Raw genomic sequence first — 22,894 nt, forward strand, 5'->3', positions numbered from 1 at the left:
AGCACCATAAGGTTGCAGAGGTTAACATATTTAACATTCACCATACTTCCTTCATTCCTAAATATAAGTGATTTTAGACATTTCAAATGGACTACAACATACAGATGTATGTAGGGCATATTTTAGAGTATAGATTCATTCATTTTGCTCCGTATGTATTCACTTGTTGGAATCTCTAAAATGACTTACATTTGAGAACGGAGGGAGTACTTTTAAGGACCAACTCAACATTTATAGCTACAGATTCATACTCATGGCCCACATTCATTGGTAAAATGATGATTAGATCTTCACCGAACCTCTGAATTTTGTGGGTTTTGTCGTATATATGTATCGAACTAAAAGCTTGGTTGGAATTATAGACGACTTTTTTTCCTTGTCCTACAAGGTCTTCAGATTTTCTTTCATATCTCTAAATTAGAACCACAACACTTGTTTTGGATCGGAGGGAGTACAGTCCCACTTTCTAGCATTTGTTCCAGCAAATCAGTCAAAGTTATCAAATCGCTGCATTCCAGTGCCTAAGAAATAAGAAATAAATCCGGTGCAAGATCAAATAACACAACTAAAGTTCAAATATGAAAAAGAGTGCTTTACATCCGCACTTGTTCATTTCTTTCCTGGTTAAGTCCTTGATGTAATTACTGCCCGGTTGTTGACTTATAATTCTGAGCCGTTCGCACATTCGACCAGGTCACCTTCACTGAGATAGAGGCAAGCTCAAGCATGATTTGTTGACAATCGTACCCATGTTTTTTTGCTTTGAAGGAACAATGGCGATCAAGATCACCATCATTTTTACAACTTCTCTGACCTACCTTGAACTTCAAATGCATCCAAGTATCCTCCTTTACAGCAATCACATGTCTTCTTAAGCCACACGACTCACCAATACTGCCACGAAAGAGCTTAATCTCATGTAACCCATCGATAATAAAAACAAACGAACTGAGAGATAAATCGAATCTACTCTGCACTTTTGATACGGTAACATCTATTGTGGCCTCAAATGCCCAACGAACGAGGGCTAAAGTAATGTCAACCGTGCCGCAATCGCCATTAATACGATCTGTGAATGGGTATTCAGATGTGCATAGATTGCTGTACTCTATTGCACCATCAATTAGTTGTAGATCATCCTCTTCTTGCTCTCCTTTCTTGATCCTCATGTCAAACTCAACTAGAACAGGGGCTAGCGTTGCGATGTATCGCTTGGGGCCAGTCATCCCAATAACAGAACCTGCAAAACTATTATTATTTAGTAGCTCCTCATGTAAAGTAAGAAATGTCACTTTTCTTTCTAGCCAAACAACAGATCTAAGATAAATGATAGCATAAAATCTAAACCCTCGAAAACAAAACAATTTGAGATATTTTGTCAACAAATATAATTCAGTTGCATATATAACACAACTAAATCATGCCAAGATAATTAACCACAAACTTGCCTAATATATGCAAGGTCAACCCCATCATTATATAACATGCATTTGCATAAACGAATCCATACACTGATACAAATGAGATCATCAAAGTACAGCCACCTCAAATGTTTGACCTGTTTGATTGCAGGATTCCCAAAATGTGGTAACACCAAAGCACAAATTACAGTGTTGTGCCATCTTCAGTATAAGAGGACTGAAAGAATGTTTGATTGTGGACAGGAAAGGCATAATTTTTTTCCTAAAATGTTGGAGTGGATAGATTTTTAATGAATTATAGTGCAAATGAATCCTAAGAGAGAGAAAAATCCTATAATTTGCAACCCTGAGGTAGGAAGAATTTTCGCTCGGACTAGAATCCTTCAAAAACCTATTGGAAATCCTTCCTATCAAAGAGGCCCTATAAAAGTGAAGAATACTGTTTCACTTATGACAACAAGAGAGAAGGGTATTTGTAGTTTATGTGCTAACAAATTTAGTGTGTTTGGATAATTCATGGTATGAACCCTCATATGCATTGAAGGAAAGAAAATAAATTATTGTACTAAGTAATTGCCTTACATGAAGTAAGCTTCCAGAATTATGCCGGTTGATTTTACTTTAAAAACCTATAACTCACTGATAGATCACTCAAATAAATTATAATCCATAAGCAGCACGAATGTCAATCATGTCTACTTTAGGTAAAGGTAACGGAAGTGAGGGTTCGACAGCAAGTAAAATCCTCTTGATCTTCCTTGGCTGGCCAATGGGACCGAACCTTAGTGTTCTCGAGAAGTTGATGAGTTATAGCTACAGAGACCGTAGGACAAGACGGAGACATGTGTGTCCAAGTCTGCATCAACCGTCAAGGAGAGAGCGCTAACACAGGCTCTACATTTTGTTGGGACAGATATGGATGAAAAGTGTGTAAGACACTAAGACGGTATGCCATGCCATGCTGGCAATGTAGTAGGGGCGTGCTGAGGATCTGCAAGCACGACGCGTTCGGTGCGAACAAGCGGATGTGGTCGCACACGTGCCATGTTGTCTGCCGACTAGGTGGCAAGATATGCAGCCAATGCGGTACGCGGTAATGTTGGGCGGTGAAAAAGAGTAGAAACGTTGCTTGGTGCAGCCTTAATCATACTCATAGGCAGAGGGATCGACAAAACAGTCAGCATAAGGATGAGGTTAGCAACACCTACGAGACGACTTGAGATGGGAATGTGTGTGGGTCCATCAAAGAGACTACCGTTCAACGAATGAACTTAGGTCTACTTTTATTCAACCTGGCAATGGCCTATTTTTAAAAAGAAACCCGTGGGCTAATTTTGAACCAATCCACTTAAAGGGCAAGACTAGTCGAGGTTAATCAGCAACTAGTCCATTAGTCGCTTGATGTGCCAACCAGTCGAGTCAAGATATCAAGTCAACAACCAAACTTATGACCACTAGTCTTTGACTCTTAAACACCAATTACATGGTTATAGTATGACATACAAATATTCATATCTCAATCAGTTAGCTTTATGCATAAAACACCGAGATTGAGCTTTATTATTAAATGAATCCAATACTAAATATAATTGCATATATGTAAAGATGTGCACCTGTTCAACAATGATGGGATCATCTCTGCTACTATTGACAACATAATTAAGCAACGAATCATGATAATCCCGCACTGCTATATATCCATATAGCTGTACCAACCCGACGTTGGTACTAGTTTTAGCCAATTTTAATGAGAAAATCTGCATCATATGAGTTGCATAATGTATATCACATTTTTCCCGATTCGGGGAGCAATTCATGGGCTGCGAGGACATCATTGGCTCGAGTTGTGCTTCATGAAAAAATTACGAATATTTTATTTCAACAAATAATGAATTAGACAATATTTCTCACGAGAAGTAGAATTATAATTATGATTTGCCAACACATATTTGTGTTAATTTAGGGAAAATAATAAAAATAAGCATAGTGACTTTCAGCTTCATGAGTCAGAGCTTGTTGGTTTATGAGTAAAACTGACACATATTTATGTAACTAAAAATAGTGTTGATTTGTTCAAAAGAACTAGTGTTAAGACCTTAACCATGCATGATATATAAACAAATTAATATCTAGAAATTTTATATAAGACATTCAACCTGTAAATACTTTTTTGCTAATTCATATATTCTCTATAACAATCTATATATATATATTGCAATTTTTTTAAACACGATAATGCATTTTTAATCGATCAACCAAACCATGTTATAGATTATGATAGGGAAGAGATTATGATGACTTACTCTCATCACGTCGGGTAAGTGGCCATAAACCTAGAAAACCAGAGTGTTTCTTGTATATAGAACCGTCCCGGTGGGTGGTGGTGTTAAGGATGTGGGCTGTATATACACGAGAAGAGGTCCGCCCCTTCATCTCTGCTCTATCCATGGCTTCGGCAATGGCAGATTGGTCGCCATTGGCGTAGGTGGAGGTGCAGAAATAGTTACTGCAACAAGGGGGGCAGCAGAGCCAATTCGACTTGCCCCATGTATTCTCGCCTTTTACTGCAATGTTCCTTGCCATGACGACCATGGATGCATAAGCAGATCTGCACCGAAAGAGCAATATTAGAACCCGGTCAGTAATCCATGTCAGTCTCAATCCAGAGCCAAGAGATCTCCAGCAGCATGGTTAATTTACTTATTTCCGATTTAATTAAGGAGCTCAGCCCCCGATTTCAACCAGGCATTTAACAATCCAGGAACTCGTACGAAGAGCAGACCGGCCGGCTAACATACATACATACTACATACACCCACCCAACCCAAAGATCACAAACAAACTACATACATCAATGATTGACACTCATTAAAAAGACAGAAGAAGAAGAAGAAGCAGCACATGCTCTCTGTGTGTTAGACCAGCAGCATGCATTGCAGGGTTCTGAGGAGAAGAAAGAATCTACACAAGGCCAGGACGCACCGTGAAACGCGGTCCAGATGGGGCATCCCGTAGCGAAAGTTCCGGACGCCCGGAGAGGGGGGCACCATATCCAAATCGGGGGACGAGGCGCAGCGACTGGGCGAACCCTAGATTGGATGGTGTGGGCGGAAAATTAGGGTTCACAAGATTTGGGGATCTCTCGCTATGTGACGACTGAACGCCCGGGACGAGGAGATCGGGCGCACGGCGAGAGGAGCAAGGTAGGTCACGTAGGTGAAACAGGGGATGAGAAGCAATTAGGCCAACTCCAACGGGAGACATAAATCTTGTGTGAGTTTGTCCGTTTGGGTCGGCAAAATGGGAGCAAATTGATAATATGACATACTTTTCCTGGCACACAATTAGGCCAACTCCAACGGGAGACATAAATCTTGTGTGAGTTTGTCCGTTTGGGTCGGCAAAATGGGAGCAAATTGATAATATGACATACTTTTCCTGGCACTTTGATCTGATGACACACCTTTCTTTTAGATTGATTAGATGACCCAGATTTGATTGATAGCTGGATTAAATGACACAACTTGAGTTTTTCTCTCCTTTTCTAGGTATAGGCCCCCACGTCATATTTTGGTAGGACAATTTTGCCCCTGGTCGTTTCACCTGCCTGGCTGTGATCCCTTGTTCGATCGATCGTTCCTGGAAGTGCGAATGAAACGAGGCGCAGAAGAGACCCGCTGCGCCGCCGCTCCCGCTTCCTCCTGCCCGCGCCGCCAGTGCCCAGCATCGCCCCGCCGCTCCTGCTTCCTCCCATCGCGCCGCCAGTGCCCAGCACCGCCCCGTCGTGCCTCTTCCCCGAGTGCTGCCAGTTCCCCGCTCCTGTCCGTTTTTCTCATCCGGCAACGCTCCAGCCGTTCCGCCCTATCGACGCCTCGTCCATCGACTCACAGGTGGAATCGCATCTCTCTCTCTCCCTCCTTCTCCCTCTCCCTCTCTGTCTAACTGTCTCAACCAGGAAGTTGAGGCATACACGAACCCTAGACATGGAGATTATGGTGGAGGAGAGATAGTGGGAAGGCTTCACGACGAGTAGAACCCACTGATTGTGGTGATGGAGCCAGATGTCGCAGCTCCGGATGGGTTAGTAGCTTCTGAATTGGATCATTGTCTGATTTTTTTATCGGAAGTTTATGAAAAGTTAGGCCTAATCATTGATTTTGTTTGAAAAATTATGTAATTTTGTAGGGAAGAAGGTGCAGGGCTGCGCGTTGTCATTTATAAACTAATTGTTAGAGTTCTTCGATTTGTCGCAAAGCTTGATGATGGCAGCGAGCGCCAAGTTGCCGAACATGATGTGGAGTTTGAGGTTAACATGAAACATTTTACGGTTGAAAAATTGATAGAACTCATTAGATCAAAAATTATATGGGGGGTTGGTCAAGAGGTCCATATTTTGTGTCAAGATAAGCACTTTGAATCAGTTGAGAGGATTGATAGCTATTGGAAGTTGTTGACAACATTTCTTGAGAGATGGGAAGAGAAAGAATTGCTTGTGCTTGCTCAAGTTGTGGACAATGCAAAGGGGGTTACAACATCATCTTGTTCTGGAAATATCCCATCTAGTGATATAGTGGACAATATCATTAGTTCAAGTTCCGATGTTTATCACTCAAATGCTAGCAGTGCACCATGTATAAGTGATTCCGCAACTTGTAATTTGCTTCCTAGTAATCAGAGATATGTGCAATCTGATGGTGAAGTTGTCATTGATTGGTCCACTTTTGAGATAACTCCTGTTGGTGATGATGTAATAGCACCTATGTCCGAGGAAAACATGTGTGCGGTTCTTGGAATTAAGGATGAGGCCGAGGATGCTCAACAACGGAATGAGCCAGCTCCAATTGTTGTGTGCCATGTTAGTGAGGAATTAATGGCTGAGGGAGCCATACCAGTAGATGACCAAGTTCCTAAAGACATAGAAATTTTATATGACAAAGATCATCCAAAAGTTGAGAAAGGTTCGATCTTTCCAACAATGATAGATTGTAGGAGGGCTGTGAGACAATGGGCAATTAATGAAGAATTCAACCTTGGAACTTATAAAGCTAACAAGAGTAGGTGGATGGCACATTGTATGGCTGAAGATTGTCCATGGAAAATAACATGTCGTTTGATGGCTGATAAGACAAAGACCAGGGTACTAACATAGCTTAAATAACTTCATTTTTTCTGTTATGTTCTATTATGGTAGCATCCTATTATTGTAGGTACTAATAACTTTGTCATGTATGCAGGTTAACCAAATAGGACCATCGCACACATATGTTTCAAGTAGCAGGCTAACTTCGGCAATGGCCTCGCAGGATTGGGTTCAAGAAAGGTCTAAGAAAATATTGAGGAAAACTCCAAATATAGGTTGCAAGGATTTACAAGACACGTTGGAGGAAGACTGGAATGTAACCACTAGCTATGACACTGTATGGAAGGGGATGCAGAGAGCAAAGGATGAGATATATGGTTCGTGGGGTAGTAGCTTCCGGTACCTATTCAATTTCAAAGCAGAGATAGAACTAAGATCTCCTAGAACCATTGTTGAGGTCGACACTAAACTAAAGGACGGTAATGTTTACTTTCATAGATTCTTTATGGCACTTAAGCCTTGTGTCGATGGGTTCCATGCTGGATGTAGGCCTTTTCTTAGCATAGACTCAACTGCATTGAACGGGAAGTGGAATGGTCATTTAGCTGCATGTACCGCTTTAGATGGACATAATTGGATGTTTCCTCTTGCATTTGGTTTTATCGAGGTTGAGGATGACGATAATTGGACATGGTTCATGACACAGTTGCATAGAGCACTAGGGCAAATTCCAAAGCTTGCTATAAGTACCGATGCATGTAAATGTTTAGAAAATGCAGTTAAGAAAGTTTTCCCTCAAGCAGAACAAAGGGAGTGTTTTAGGCATGTGATGCAGAATTTTTCCAAAAGATATTGCGGTGACATAATTGGTCGTATGTGGGCTGCTGGAAAGACATATAGACCTTCAATGTTTGAGTATCACTTCTCTAAGGTTCTAGAATCAAGTCCAACTGTTGGTAAGTACTTACATGATTACCACAACTTGAAGTGGATGAGGTCTAGTTTTGACACCGAAATCAAGTGTGATTACATTCATAACAACCTTGCCGAGTCCTTCAATAATTGGATAAGAGGAATCAAAGATCTTCCTGTAGATGGGCTAGCTGACACACTTAATGGAAAGATAATGAAATTAATTGAAAAAAGAAGAAAGATTGGGGAAAAGCTACATGGAGAAATGTTGCCAGCAGTTGTACAACAAGTGAATAATAGAACAAGAGGGCTTGGGCACTTGAAAGTAACTAGAGCAAGTAACTTGAAAGGTGAGGTCAGGGACATCAATAAAGACAATCTGAGGCATGTGGTTAACATAGAGCAAAGTGAGTGCACGTGCCTAGAGTGGCAGCACACAGGTAAACCTTGTGAACATGCACTTGTTTTCTTGATTGGAAAAAGGAACGTGAAGATGGAAAATTATCTCCATGAGTACTACTCTGTACAAAGGTTTAGGGCAGCTTATAGGGGGGTCGTTGAGCCTCTCACAGATAGATCACAGTGGCCTAATGTTGAACTAGACTTTGTATTGCATGCACCGCTCCCCAAAAGTTCAAAAGGAAGAAAAAGGAAGTTGAGATTGAAAAGTTGCCTTGAAAAGGGAGGAGGAAATTATAAAAATAAACCACCACCAAAGGGTCAATTAGGAAGCCAAAATAGATGCAAGAAGTGTCATGAATTGGGACATAGGCAAGCTCTTTGCCCAACTAATGGGGTGAAGAAAAGGTAATGTCTATTGATTCACATTTACTCAACTCATATTTGATGTTCTATTATTTGCTTGTAAAACTCATTGATTTTGTTGTTAGGAAACCAAAACCTAGGAAGATAAAACCAAACACTGAAGTTAATGTCGAATGTACAATCCCAGGAGATGCTCTCCTATAAGCTAGCCCTCGACCTAGGACGAGGAGGTAATGTTTTCCTTCTCTTCAATATCTCTACAACCGTGGCATGTTTTTCTCTTGAGCAATGTCTTATGTGTAGTCAAACATCTCTTGGAAGCACTCTTCAAGTGACATCTTCATCGGCTATTCCACAACGCAGCCCTGGTCCAATGACAAGGAGGTATTTTTTTTGCAATTTCTTCAATATATGTACAAATGTGTTATGTTTTCATCTAAAACAATGCCTTTTTCTGTAGCCAATCATCTCTTGGAAGCCCTCTTGGAGGGGAATCTTCATTCGCTATTCCACAACGCAGCCCTGGTCCAATGACAAGGAGGTATTTTTTTGCAATTTGTTAAATACCTGTATAAATGTGTTAGGTTATTATCTTAACCAATGCATTATTCTGTAGCCAATCATCTCTTGGTAGACCTCTTGGAGGGACATCTTCATTGGCTATCCCACAACGCAGCCCTCGTCCAATGACAAGGAGGTATTTTTTTCTGATGTTCTTCAATATCACTACAAATGTGTTATGTTTCTATCTTAAACAAGGCTTGTTTATGTAGTCAATCATCTCTTGGTAGCCCTCTTGGAGGGACATCTTCATTGGCTATCCTACAAGGCATCCCTGGCCCAATCACAAAGAGGTAAAAAAACTGAAGTTTTTCTTCAATTGTGTGTAACATTTGTCTGTTTTTTAATTCAAGGAATCGATGCATTATGTAGGAAACTTTCTATGGAAACAAGGACTCCCTCTACTCCAACAAAGGTTGTTGTGAAGGCCGCAAAGAAGATCACGCCGAGGAAGAGAAAAACAATGTAGCATGTCATGTTATGATTTGTCGTGCGTGTTGTGATTTTCATGAAATTGATGCCACGTGTTCACGAAGTAGATGCTTTCGGATTGAATTCTTGCCCTGTCTTCTTTGATCTTTTCGTGTGTAGTGAGATGATGACTCACTTTATGCTTTTGAAAGCAACTTGTCAGACATGACTCACTTTCTGCTTCAAATATAAAATTCATACCTATAAATTATGGATTGCCAAGTCTACGGGTACATATGCACCTTATTCTGCTGATTTTGTGGATTCACATATATATTCTTGTGTCATGTGAAAATGGTACAAAATAAAGAGAGATCATGTCAAAATTTGGTAAAAATGGTGTCAATTTTATTTAATAAAACTGTACATAATTTCATGCTTCAAACAAGAACAGCGAGCAGCTACAGCAGGCTCCAGCCAACAGCAATAAGCTAGCAAGAAGACGTACATTCTACAAAAGCTACTCATACAAGAACATCGAATACCTACAAGCTACTAGCGATGGCACGCTCCGGCGACGCGGCCGTGCCGGCGACGGGAAGGAGACAACGAGGTGGTGGCGCGCCGGCGGGAAGGAGCCACGGCGAGTTAAGGCGCCGGGAAGCATGCAGCGGGATCACCACGCTCCATGCGTAGAGCTACCATATGTACGTGTGCATGCATAGAGCCTGGCATGTGCTGATTGAGGCGTGTTCTCTATCAGGAACGATCGATCGAACAAGGGATCGAGCCAGGCAGGTGAAACGACCAGGGGCAAAATTGTCCTACAAAAGTATGACGTGTGGGCCCATACCTAGAAAAGGAGAGAAAAACTCAAGTTGTGTCATTTAATCCAGCTATCAATTAAATCTGGGTCATCTAATCAAACTAAAAGAAAGGTGTGTCATCAGATCAAAGTGCCAGGAAAAGTGTGTCATATTATCAATTTGCTCGCAAAATGGACAGCGGATAGACGGACGCGTCCGAAGAAAAAAAGCATATGTACCCAACATGAATGACCTATTTGGAGCGGATAGCAGTGGCGGAGCTTTGTGTAGACCAACGGGGCCAATAGCCCCCCCTTAACTTTTACAACCATTTGAAGAATATGCTCTATTTTAGGCCTAACTAGTGTTTAAACTAGAGATTAGCCCCTCCTTCCCTATTAATTTGCCTCCCTTCAGCTAATGGCCCCATCTTGGATTATGCTCAAACTCCGCCTCTGGCGGATAGGACAACTTTTTGAAGAAAAAACAGCCGCCGGGCTCGCAGGGGAGCAGCCGCATGGAGTAGACGGACATCGGCATGCTCTGCCCGAGCGGAGCAGCCATTGGGCTTGCAGGGGAGGAGTTGGCCGCCACGGAAGATCTCACAGGGGGGAAGCCGGCCGCCCCGCTCCCAACACCCCCGCTCGACTCACTGACAGACCGAAGAGCAACGCCATGGCGCAAGCAAGGGGGGCACCGAGGTGGCGATGTAGGCCTCGGGCAGGCCATGGCGCAAGGCGACGCAAGAGGAGGATATGGTGGCCGCCGCCAGATGCAGAGGAGGGGCCAACTTTGGGTCGGGCGCTGCAACAGACCCAAATGGACGAGGAGGACGCGCAAAACGTTTCGTTTGTGTATGCTTTGATCCTAAATCTGACCCAATTTTGAGATGAAAATGGGTCCGAGCACACACAAAGCGGACGGAATAATGAGATGGAGTGTTTGACAAAAAAAACTATCATAACTGGGGCTTCCGTCCCACAGAACTATCATATTTTTAAAAGTGGCTGAAAACTACCAAAAAATAGAATCTCGTGACTAAAAATTACCACTTTCGGATAATGGCCAGTTTAGACGATTTAAACGCGTTTATGACAGGTGAGACCTGTCTATCAGGGCTGATGTGGCAGGAAAGTCAACTCCGTTATTCCGGACCGTTAAGTTGACCGGTATGACAGGGGGGCCACACGGCATTCTTCCTCTTACTCTCTCTCTCTCTCTGGCATTTTAACAAACACTTTCAGTGCATGAAGGGAAGCGGGTGAGCTCCGTCGCACAAGTCGGTGGTTGATAACCCACAAGTATAGGGGATCGCAACAGTTTTCGAGGGAAGAGTATTCAATCCAAATTTATTGATTCGACACAAGGGGAGCCAAAGAATATTCTCAAGTATTAGCAGCTGAGTTGTCAATTCAACCACACCTAGAAACTTAGTATCTGCAGCAAAGTATTTAGTAGAAAAGTAATATGATAATAGTGTTAACGGTAGCAAAAGGTATCAGTAGTCAAAGTAATGTTTTTGGTATTTTATAGTGATGATAGCAATAGCAACGGGAAAGTAAGTAAGCGAAGAACAATATATAGAAAGCTCGTAGGCAATGGACCGGTGATGGAGAATTATGCCGGATGCGGTTCATCATGTAACAGTTATAACCTAGGGTGACACAGAACTAGCTTCAGTTCATTGATATAATGTAGGCATGTATTCCGAACATAGTCATACGTGCTTATGGAAAAGAACTTGCATGACATCTTTTGTCCTACCCTCCCGTGGCAGCGGGGTCCTAGCGGAAACTAAGGGATATTAAGGCCTCCTTCTAATAGAGTACCGGACCAAAGCATTAACACATGGTAAATACATGAACTCCTCAAACTATGGTCATCACCGGGAGTGCGCCCGATTATTGTCACTTCGGGGTTGCCGGATCATAACACATAGTAGGTGACTATATACTTGCAAGATAGGATCAAGAACTCACATATATTCATGAAAACATAATAAGTTCAGATCTGAAATAATGGCACTCGGGCCCTAGTACCAAGCATTAAGCATAGCAAAGTCATAACAATATCAATCTCAGAACATAGTGGATACTAGGATCAAACACTAACAAAACTAACTCAATTACATGATAAATCTCATCCAACCCATCACCGTCCAGCAAGCCTACGATGGAATTACTCAGGCACGGCGGTGAGCATCATGAAATTGGTGATGGAGGATGGTTGATGATGACGATGGTGACAAATTCCCCTCCCCGGAGCCCCGAACGGACTCCAGATCAGCCCTCCCGAGAGGTTTTAGGGCTTGGCGGTGGCTCCGTATCGTAAAATGCGATGAATTCTTCTCTCTGGTTTTTTCTCCCTGAAACACAATATATAGAGTTGGAGTTGGAGTTGGAGGAGCTCCAGGGGGCCCACGAGGTAGGGGGCGCGCCCTCCAACCTCATGGACAGGTGGTGGGCCCCGTGGCCTTCATCTTTTGCAGGTATTTTTTATATTTTCCAAAAAGTTGCTCCGTGAAGTTTCAGGTCATTCCGAGAACGTTTGTTTCTGCACATAAATAACACCATGGTAATTCTGCTGAAAACAGCGTCAGTCCGGATTAGTCCATTCAAATCATACAAGTTAGAGTCCAAAACAAGGGCAAAAGTGTTTGGAAAAGTAGATACGACGGAGACGTATCAACTCCCCCAAGCTTAAACATTTGCTTGTCCTCAAGCAATCCAGTTGATAAACTGAAAGTGATAAAGAAAAACTTTTACAAACTCTGTTTGCTATTTTTGTTGTAAATATGTAAAGCCAGCATTCAAGTTTTCAGCAAAGATTATAACTAACCACATTCGCAATAACTCTTAGGTCTCAAGTTTACTCATATCAATAGCATAATCAACTAGCGAGCAATAATAATAAATCTCGGATGACAACACTTTCTCAAAACAATCATAATATGATATAACAAGATGGTATCTCGCTAGCCCTTTCTGAGACCGCAAAACATAAATGCAGAGCACCTTTAAAGACCAAGGGCTGACTAGACATTGTAATTCATGGTAAAAGAGATCCAGTCAAGTCATACTCAATGTAAACTAACAATAATGAATGTAAATGACAACGATGCTCTCCAACTGGTGCTTTTTAATAAGAGGATGATGACTCAACATGAAAGTAAATAGATAGGCCCTTCGCAGAGGGAAGCAGGGATTTGTAGAGGTGCCAGAGCTCGGTTTTGAAATAGAGATGAATAATATTTTGAGCGGTATACTTTCATTGTCAACATAACAACCAAGAGATGGCAATATCTTTCATGCTACACACATTATAGGTGGTTCCCAAACAGAATGGTAAAGTTTATACTCCCCCTTCCACCAACAAACATCAATCCATGGCTTGCTCGAAACAATGAGTGCCTCCAACTAACAAGAGTCCCAGGGGGAGTTTTTTTTGCAATTATTTTGATTTAGTTTGCATAAAGCATGAGGCTAGGCATCCCGGTGACCAGCCATTTATCTCGTGAGTGAGGAGCGGAGTCCACTCCTCTTGAGAATAACCCGCCTAACATGGAAGATACGAACAACCCTAGTTGATACATGAGCTATTCGAGCATACAAAACAGGATATTTATTTGAAGGTTTAGAGTTTGGCACATACAAATTTACTTGGAACGGCAGGTAGATACCGTATATAGGTCTCATATGGAATAACTTTGGGGTTTAAGGGATTGGATGCACAAGCAGTATTCCCGCTTAGTACAGGTGAAGGCTAGCAAAAGACTGGGAAGCGACCAGCTAGAGAGCGACAACAGTCATGAACATGCATTAAAATTAATCAATACTGAATGCAAGCATGAGTAGGATATAATCCACCATGAACATAAATATCGTGAAGGCTATGTTGATTTTGTTTCAACTACATGCGTGAACATGCGCCAAGTCAAGTCATTTAAATCATTCAGAGAAGGATACCACCCTATCATATCACATCACAACCATTTTAATAGCATGTTGGCACGCAAGGTAAACCATTATAACTCATAGCTAATCAAGCATGGCACAAGAAACTATGATCTCTAGTTGTCATTGCAAACATGTTTATTCATAATAGGCTGAACCAGGAACGATAAACTAATCATATTTACAAAAACAAAAGAGGTCGAGTTCATACCATGTTTTCTTATCTCAGTCAGTCCATCATATATCGTCATAATTGCCTTTCACTTGCACGACCGAACGATGTGAATAATAATAATAGTGCACGTGCATTGACTAAGCTGGAATCTGCAACATTCAATAAACAGGAGAAGACAAGGCAAGATGGGCTCTTTTGTCAGATCAAAAAGTATGCATACAAGAGCCACTTCAACAATTTAATTATGGTCTTCTCCTATCGACCCCCAAAGAAAAGAAAAGGAATAAAACTATTTACACGGGAAAGCTCCCAACAAGTAAAAGAAGAAGAGGAAATCTTTTTGGGTTTTCTTTCTAATTACTACTACAAGCATGGAAAGTAAACTAATTAAAAGCTACAACTTTTTTTTCTTAAGGTTTATCAAACACACAAGAAGAAAGCATAAAAAGGGAAATAAACTAGCATGGATGATACAATGAAAAAGTATGAGCACTGACATCTAGCAATGAGTGAGTGAACATAAATGTAATGTCGGTGGAAAATACGTACTCCCCCAAGTTTAGGCTTTTGGCCTAAGTTGGTCTATGGCCACGGCTGGCCTGGCTGATATCCATAGTAAAAGTTGGGGTCGTATTGAGATGCAGCGGCTATCGCCTCCTGAGCTGCAGCGTGGCGACGAGCAGCATCCGCTCTCCTCTCGTACTCATCTGCCTCCTCTCTGGTAATAACATATATTCCTTTTGCCTGATGATCAAAGAAGGCAGGAGCAGGGAGAGTAATATGGACAGCACGACATCTGTCAAAGATTAGTTGATACTAGAGAGGTGATTCATTCCTCTCGACAAACTGGTGGTGAACCATAGCATTAAAGTCTAGGTAAGCAGGTGGTAATTCAATATCATCTTCGCATATGGCCACACCAAAAAAATTAGCTATGCGGGTTGCATAAATTCCTCGAAAGAAATCTCCATTAAATCTATTAAGATGCAACCTACGTGCAACAATGGCTCCCAAATTATAAGATTTATCTCCTAACATAGCACTCCTAAGAATACTGAGGTTAGGAACACACATGTGACATGCCTCACCTATACCATTAATGCATCTATCTATGAAGAGAGCAAAATAATGTATAGCAGGAAAGTGAATGCTCCCTTGATACGTCCATTTTGCATCATGCTTTTATATCGATATTTATTGCATTATGGGCTGTTATTACACATTATGTCACAATACTTATGCCTATTCTCTCTTATTTTACAAGGTTTACATGAAGAGGGAGAATGCCGGCAGATGGGATTCTGGGCTGGAAAAGGAGCAAATATTAGAGACCTATTCTGCACAGCTCCAAAAGTCCTGAAACTTCACGGAAGACATTTTCAGAATATATAAAAAAATACTCAGCGGAAGAGATTCACCAGGGGGGCCACACCCTACCCACGAGGGTGGGGGCGCGCCCCCCTACCTCATGGGCCCCCTGGTGGCCCTCCGGTGGCCATCTTCTGCTATATGAAGTCTTTCGATGGGAAAAAATAGGAAGTCATCTTCTCGGACGAAACTCCGCCGCCACGAGGCGGAACCTTGGCGGATCCAATCTAGGGCTCCGGCAGAGTTGTTCTACCGGGGAAACTTCCCTCCCCGAGGGGGAAATCATCGCCATCGTCATTGATACGTCTCCAACGTATCTACTCTTCCAAACACTTTTGCGCTTGTTTTGGACTCTAACTTGCATGATTTGAATGGAACTAACCCGGACTCACGCTGTTTTCAGCAGAATTACCATGGTGTTATTTATGTGCAGGAGCAAACGTTCTCGGAATGACCTGAAACTTCACGGAGCGACTTTTTCGAAAATAAGAAAAATACCTGCAAAAGATGGAGGCCAGGGGGCCCACCACCTTGCCACGAGGGTGGGGGCACGCCTGCCCCCCCCCTAGGGCGCGCCCCCTACCTCGTGGGCCCCCTGTTGCCTCTCCGACTCCAACTCCACCTCCATATATTGAGTTTCGATGAGAAAAAAATCAGGGAGAAGAAATCATCGCGTTTTACGATACGGAGTCGCCGCCAAGCCCTAAAACCTCTCGGGAGGGCTGATCTAGAGTCCGTTCGGGGCTCCGGAGAGGGGAATCCGTCGCCATCGTCATCATCAACCATCCTCCATCACCAATTTCATGATACTCACCGCCGTGCGTGAGTAATTCCATCGTAGGCTTGCTGGACGGTGATGGGTTGGATGGGATCTATCATGTAATCGAGTTAGTTTTGTTAGGGTTTGATCCCTAGTGTCCACTATGTTCTGAGATTGATGTCGCTATGACTTTGCTATGCTTAATGCTTGTCACTAGGGCCCGAGTGCCATGATTTCAGATCTGAACCTATTATGTTTTCATCAATATATGAGTGTTCTTGATCCTATATTGCAAGTCTATATTCACCTATTATGTGTTATGATCCGTTAACCCCGAAGTGACAATAATCGGGATACTTACCGGTGATAACCGTAGTTTGAGGAGTTCATGTTTTCACTATGTGTTAATGCTTTGTTCCGGTTCTCTATTAAAAGGAGGCCTTAATATCCCTTAGTTTCCATAAGGACCCCGCTGCCACGGGAGGGTAGGACAAAAGATGTCATGCAAGTTCTTTTCCAAAAGCATGTATGACTATGTTCGGAATACATGCATACATTATATCAATGAACTGGAGCTAGTTCTGTGTCACCCTAGGTTATGACTGTTACATGATGAACCGCATCCGACATAATTCTCCACCACTGATCCATTGCCTACGAGCTTTCCATATATTGTTCTTCGTTTATTTACTTTCCCGTTGCTATTGCTATCATCACTACAAAATACCAAAAACATTGCTTTTACTACTGTTACCTTTTGCTACCGTTATCACTACTATCATATTACTTTGCTACTAAAACACTTTGCTGCAGATATTAAGTTTCCATGTGTGGTTGAATTGACAACTCAGCTGCTAATACTTGAGAGTATTCTTTGGCTCCCCTTGTGTCGAATCAATAAATTTGGGTTGAATACTTTACCCTCGAAAACTATTGCGATCCCCTATACTTGTGGGTTATCAAGACTATTTTCTGGAGCCATTGCCGAGGAGCATAGCTCTATTCTTTGAGTCACTTGGGATATATATCTTCTTATCATTATGAAGAACTTGAGAGATCCAAAAACCAATATCTATCCCTCAACTACGAGGGGAGGTAAGGAACTGCCATCTAGCTCTGCACTTGATTCACCTTCTGTTATGAGTAAGCTTGCGACACCTACACCTGCTTCTACTATTCGTTTTGATATGTCGCATGTTATTGATGATGCCACTTCTGCTATCCATGATACTTATGATGAAACTACCTCTATGCCTGATACTATTGTACCACTTAGTGATTTCCTTGATGAACAAATTGCTAGGGCTAGAGAAATTGAATATATTGAATCTGGTGATACTGATGAAAGTGATGATGAAGAATCACTTGTTATTCCTAAGGGTTATGTTTTTGATCAAGAAGCTTCTTTCGCTATCTTAGCTTACGAAAATAGAAATGAACTCAAAAGGTTATTAGCTAAATGGAATAAGCAATCTCTAAGTGCTAGAATGAAACCTGACCCTGCTTTTGCTACTTCACCTATCTTTGTTACTGATAAGGATTATGAATTCTTTGTTCATCCTGATATAATTACTTTGGTTTAATCTAATCCTTTTCATGGTTATGATCTGAAACTGTTATGGCACATCTTACCAAATTAAATGACATAGCTACCTTGTTCACTAAAGATGAGAGAACTCGTTACTTTTACATCCTTAAATATTTCCGTTCTCATTAAAGGGTGATGCTAAGATATGGTTTAATTCTCTTGATCCTGGTTGTATGTGTAGTCCCCAGGATATGATTTACTACTTCTCTGCTAAATATTTCCCTGCTCATAAGAAACAAGCTGCTTTAAGGGATATATATAATTTTGTGCAAATTGAAGAAGAGAGTCTCCAACAAGCTTGGGGGAGGCTTCTCCAATTACTTAATGCTTTGCCTGATCATCCTCTTAAGAAAAATGAAATACTTGATATCTTTAATAATGGACTAACCGAGGCCTCCAAAGATTACCTGGATAGTTGTGCTGGTTCTGTTTTCAGGGAAAGAACACCGGATGAAGCTGAAATTCTATTGAATAATATGTTGACAAATGAAAATAATTGGATACCTCCGGAGCCAATTCCTGAGCCTATTCCTAAACCAACTCCGAAAAAGAGGGGTATTCTATTTCTCAGTCCTGAAGATATGCAAGAGGCAAAGAAATCTATGAAAGAAAAGGGTATTAAAGCTGAAGATCTTAAGAATTTACCTCCTATTGAATAAATACATGGTCTTAATTCACCGCCTGTTGAAGAAACATATAATCTTAATCCATTACCTATTGAAGAAACTCATGGTCTTGATAACCCGACACAGGTAGTAAAGGTAAATTCTCTCTATAGATATGATAAAGCTGAAATCCCATTTACTAAGTTTGCTAGTCCATGCTTAGATGAGTTTGATAAACTTATGGCTAAGCAAGAAGATTTTAATGCTTATTTTGGTAGACAATTGAAAAACAATTCAAATATGCTTGAACACTTGGGTGATTATATGGCTAATGTTAAAGGTGAACTTAAACTTATTAGTAAACATGCTTCTATGGTTACCACTCAAGTAGAACAAGTACTTAAAGCTCAAAATGATTTGCTCAATGAATTAAATAGTAAAAATAATGATTATGCTATTAGAGTGGCTACTAGAACTGGTAGAATGACTCAGGAACCTTTGTATCCTGAAGGCCACCCTAAGAGAATTGAGCAAGATTCTCAGAGAAATAATATAGATGCACCTAGTTCTTCTAAAAAGAAGAAAAAGAAAAATGATAAGACTTTGCATGCTTCTAGTGATCCTATTGTTGAAACACCTGAGAATCCAAATGATATTTCTATTTCTGATGCTGAAACTCAATCTGGTAATGAACCTGAAACTAGTGATAATATTAATAATAATGTTCATGATGATGCTCAACCTAGTAATGATAATGATATAGAAATTGAACCTATTGTTGATCTTGATAACCCACAATCAAAGAATCAATGATATGATAAGAAATACTTTGTTGCTAGGAAACATGGTAAAGAAAGAGAGCCTTGGGTTCAGAAACCCATGCTTTTCCTCCCAAACCATCCAAGAAAAAGGATGATGAGGATTTTGAGCGCTTTGCTGAAATGATTAGACCTATCTTTTTGCGTATGCGATTAACTGATATGCTAAAAACCAATCCTTATGCTAAGTATATGAAAGATATCATTACTAATAAAAGAAAGATACCGGAAGTTGAAATTTCCACCATGCTTGCTAATTATACTTTTAAGGGTGGAATACCAAAGAAACTTGGAGATCCAGGAGTACCAACTATACCATGCTCCATTAAAATAAATTATGTTAAAACTGCTTTATGTGATCTTGGAGCCGGTGTTAGTTTTATGCCTCTCTCTTTGTATCATAGTATTGATTTGAATAAGTTGACACCTACTGAAATATCTTTGCAAATGGCTGATAAATCAACTGCTATACCTGTCGGTTTTTGTGAGGATGTACCTGTTGTAGTTGCAAACGTTACTATTTTAACGGACTTTGTTATTCTTGATATTCCCGAGGACGATAGTATGTCTATTATTCTTGGAAGACCCTTTTTGAATACTGCGGGGGCTGTTATTGATTGCACTAAAGGCAATGTCACTTTTCATGTTAATGGTAATGAGCACACGGTACACTTTCCGAGGAAACAACCTCAAGTTAATAGTATCAACTCTATTGGAAAAATTCCATCAATTATATTTGGAGGTTTTGAATTTCCTCTTCCTATTGTCAAGAAGAAATATGATATTCTTATTATTGGGGATGTGCATATTCCCGTTGAGGTAACATAGTGTTATTCGAAATTTCTCCGGATCCATGTTATTCGGAATGAGTTCGTTAACAAGACTTGATCAACCTTGTTAGTGGATTCCTTTTGATGATCATGAGATGGATGAAACTAGAAGGCACAACCTTTTGTACCCCACTTTTACTTTCTGTTATTTATATTAAATAAAATAAATATTTTTATGTCTGTTATCTGATTATCCATGCAATATAAAAATACCTTGAAAATAAAAGTTCTCCAAATGCCCTGAAATTTAAATATGATTTTTTCTAAAATATTTGAGGATTTATGGAACTGAGAACACACCAGGGGGGTCAACCACCTGCCCACGAGGGTGGAGGGCGCGCCCACCCCTCTAGGGGACGCCCCCCTACCTCGTGGGCCCACGGTGGCCCTCCTCCACTTATTCCTTCACCCACACACTCCTTCTTCCTCCCACAAACACGAATATCCAGCTCAAGCACGAGTTCTAGCTCATCTTGCTGCCATTTTTCGATCTCCTTGCTCAAAGCACCTCTCACAAAACTGCTTGGGGAGATTGTTCCTTGGTATGTGACTCATCCATTGTTCCAATTAGTTTTTGTTCTAGTGCTTTATTCATTGCAATTTTTTGCTTCTTAGGTGACCCTGTTCTTGAGCTTGCATGTCAAATTTATTTGGTCAATAGTAGTTTTGATGCATGATATAGGCTCTAGGCACTTGTAGGAGTAGTTGTTATCAATATTATTGAGTTTGGTTTACTTTTATTTTGAAGTTACTAAAAAATTTCAGAATTTTTCAGAGGAATAAAAATGCTTAGGAAAATGTTCCAAGGTGGTTCCTCAAGGAAGCAAGGACCCAGGCTTGCAATGCGTGATGCTGATGAAGAGCCACCAAGAAATGCTCCAGTGCGTCCTTGTGAATGGCCTTCTGAGAACTTTATGGATCGAGCAGGAATTAAAGAAGAATTTAACGCATATTTACGTAACGCTGATCTCGTGAGCTTCGAGGAAGAGAAGTGCAGCCAGTGTCACAACCTCACCAGTACCTTTGTGAGGAGGTTTGAATTTTCAACTTCACGTAATTCTCCAACTGTCCTGTTTGATCTTTATGATAAATCTTACACTATGGACTTAGAGGATTTTACCACTGCATGCAAACTTCCACAATGGGGTAGTATAAGGGATCCTCGCAAATCTGAATTTAGAGATTTTCTTGCTAGCATAACTGTGGGAGAATCTAGAGATATTACACAAGCTACCATAGGGAGCATCCACTTTCCTGCTATACATTATTTTGCTTTCTTCATAGGTAGATGCATCAATGGTAAAGATGAGGCATGTCACATGTGTGTCCCCGATCTCAGTATTCTTAGGAGTGCTGTGTTAGGAGACCAATTTTATAATTTGGGAGCCATTGTTGCATGAAGGTTGCACCTTAATAGATATAATGGAGATTTCTTTGGAGGAATTTATGCAACCCGCATAGCTAATTTTCTTGGTATAGACATACGTGAAGATGATATTGAATTACCACCTGCTTATTTAGATTCTAATGCTATGGTTCACCACCAGTTTGTTGAGAGGAACGAATCACCTCTCCAGTATCGACTAATCTTTGACAGACGCCGTGTTGTCCGTATTACTCTCCCTGCTCCTGCCTTCTTTGATTATCAGGCAAGAGGAAGATATACTATTACCAGAGAGGAGGCAGATGAGTACGAGAGGAGGGAGGAGGCCGCTCGTCGCCACGCTGCAGCTCAGCAGGCGATAGCCGCTGTATCGCAGTACGACCCCAACTACTATTATGGATATCCGCAAGGCCAGTCGTGGCCATAGACCAACTTAGGCCAAAAGCCTAAGCTTGGGGGAGTATGTATTTCCCACCGACATTACATTTATGTTCACACACTCATTGCTAGATGTCGGTGCTCATACTTTTTCATTGTATCATCCATGCTAATTTAATTTCCTTTTTATGCTTTCTTCTTGTGTGTTTAATAAACCTTAAGAAAAACCAAAAAAAATTAGTTGTAGCTTTTAATCAGTTTAATTTCCATGCTTGTAGTAGTAATTAAAAAGAAAACCCAAAAATATTTTCTGTTCTTCTTTTGCTTGTTGGGAGCTTTACCATGTAAATAGTTTTATTTCTTTTCTTTTCTTTGGGGCTCAATAGGAGAAGACCATAATTAAATTGTTGAAATGGCTCTTATATACATTATTGTTGATCTGACAAAAGAGCCCATATTGCCTTGTCTTCTCCTGTTTATTGAATGCTTGTAGATTCCAGATTAGTCCAATGCACGTGCACTATTATTATTATTCACATCGTTCGGTCATGCAAGTGAAAGGCAATTATGACGATATATGATGGACTGACTGAGATAAGAAAAGCTGGTATGAACTCGACCTCTTTTGTTTTTGTAAATATGATTAGTTCATCATTCCTGATTCAACCTGTTATGAATAAACATGTTTGCAATGACAACTAAAGATCATAGTTTCTTGTGCCATGCTTGATTAGCTATGAGTTATAATGGTTTACCTTGCGTGCCAACATGCTATTGAGATAGGTATGATGTGGTATGATAGGGTGGTATCCTCCTCTGAATGATTTAAGTGACTTGACTTGGCACATGTTCATGCATGTAGTTGAAACAAAATCAACATAGCCTTCACGATATTTATGTTCATTATGGATTATATCCTACTCATGCTTACATTCGGTGTTGATTAATTTTAATGCATGTTAATGACTGTTGTCGCTCTCTAGCTGGTCGCTTCCCAGTCTTTTGCTAGCCTTCACCTGTACTAAGCGGGAATACTGCTTGTGCATCCAATCCCTTAAACCCCAAAATTATTCCATATG

The 22,894-nt window shown here is 40.9% G+C and overlaps 1 protein-coding gene across 2 annotated transcripts; it reads right to left on the bottom strand.

The window, feature by feature from the left end:
- Positions 1-465: 465 nt before the first annotated feature.
- On the bottom strand, positions 466-4,671 carry LOC119298885. 2 transcript variants are annotated; one of them, XM_037576189.1, is made up of 3 exons: positions 4,404-4,671; positions 3,725-4,029; positions 466-1,240 (listed from the first exon to the last, which is right to left on the bottom strand). In XM_037576189.1, exons 1-3 carry the CDS (start codon positions 4,469-4,471, stop codon positions 642-644), a joined length of 972 nt encoding a protein of 323 aa, XP_037432086.1. In that variant the 5' UTR covers positions 4,472-4,671; the 3' UTR covers positions 466-641. The 2 variants fall into 2 exon arrangements, with proteins under 2 accessions (XP_037432086.1, XP_037432087.1); XM_037576190.1 differs by lacking the exon at positions 466-1,240 and adding an exon at positions 3,038-3,178.
- Positions 4,672-22,894: the final 18,223 nt, after the last annotated feature.

This window comes from Triticum dicoccoides, chromosome 5A, assembly GCF_002162155.2.
Source record: "Triticum dicoccoides isolate Atlit2015 ecotype Zavitan chromosome 5A, WEW_v2.0, whole genome shotgun sequence".
NCBI classification, from domain to species: domain Eukaryota; kingdom Viridiplantae; phylum Streptophyta; class Magnoliopsida; order Poales; family Poaceae; genus Triticum; species Triticum dicoccoides.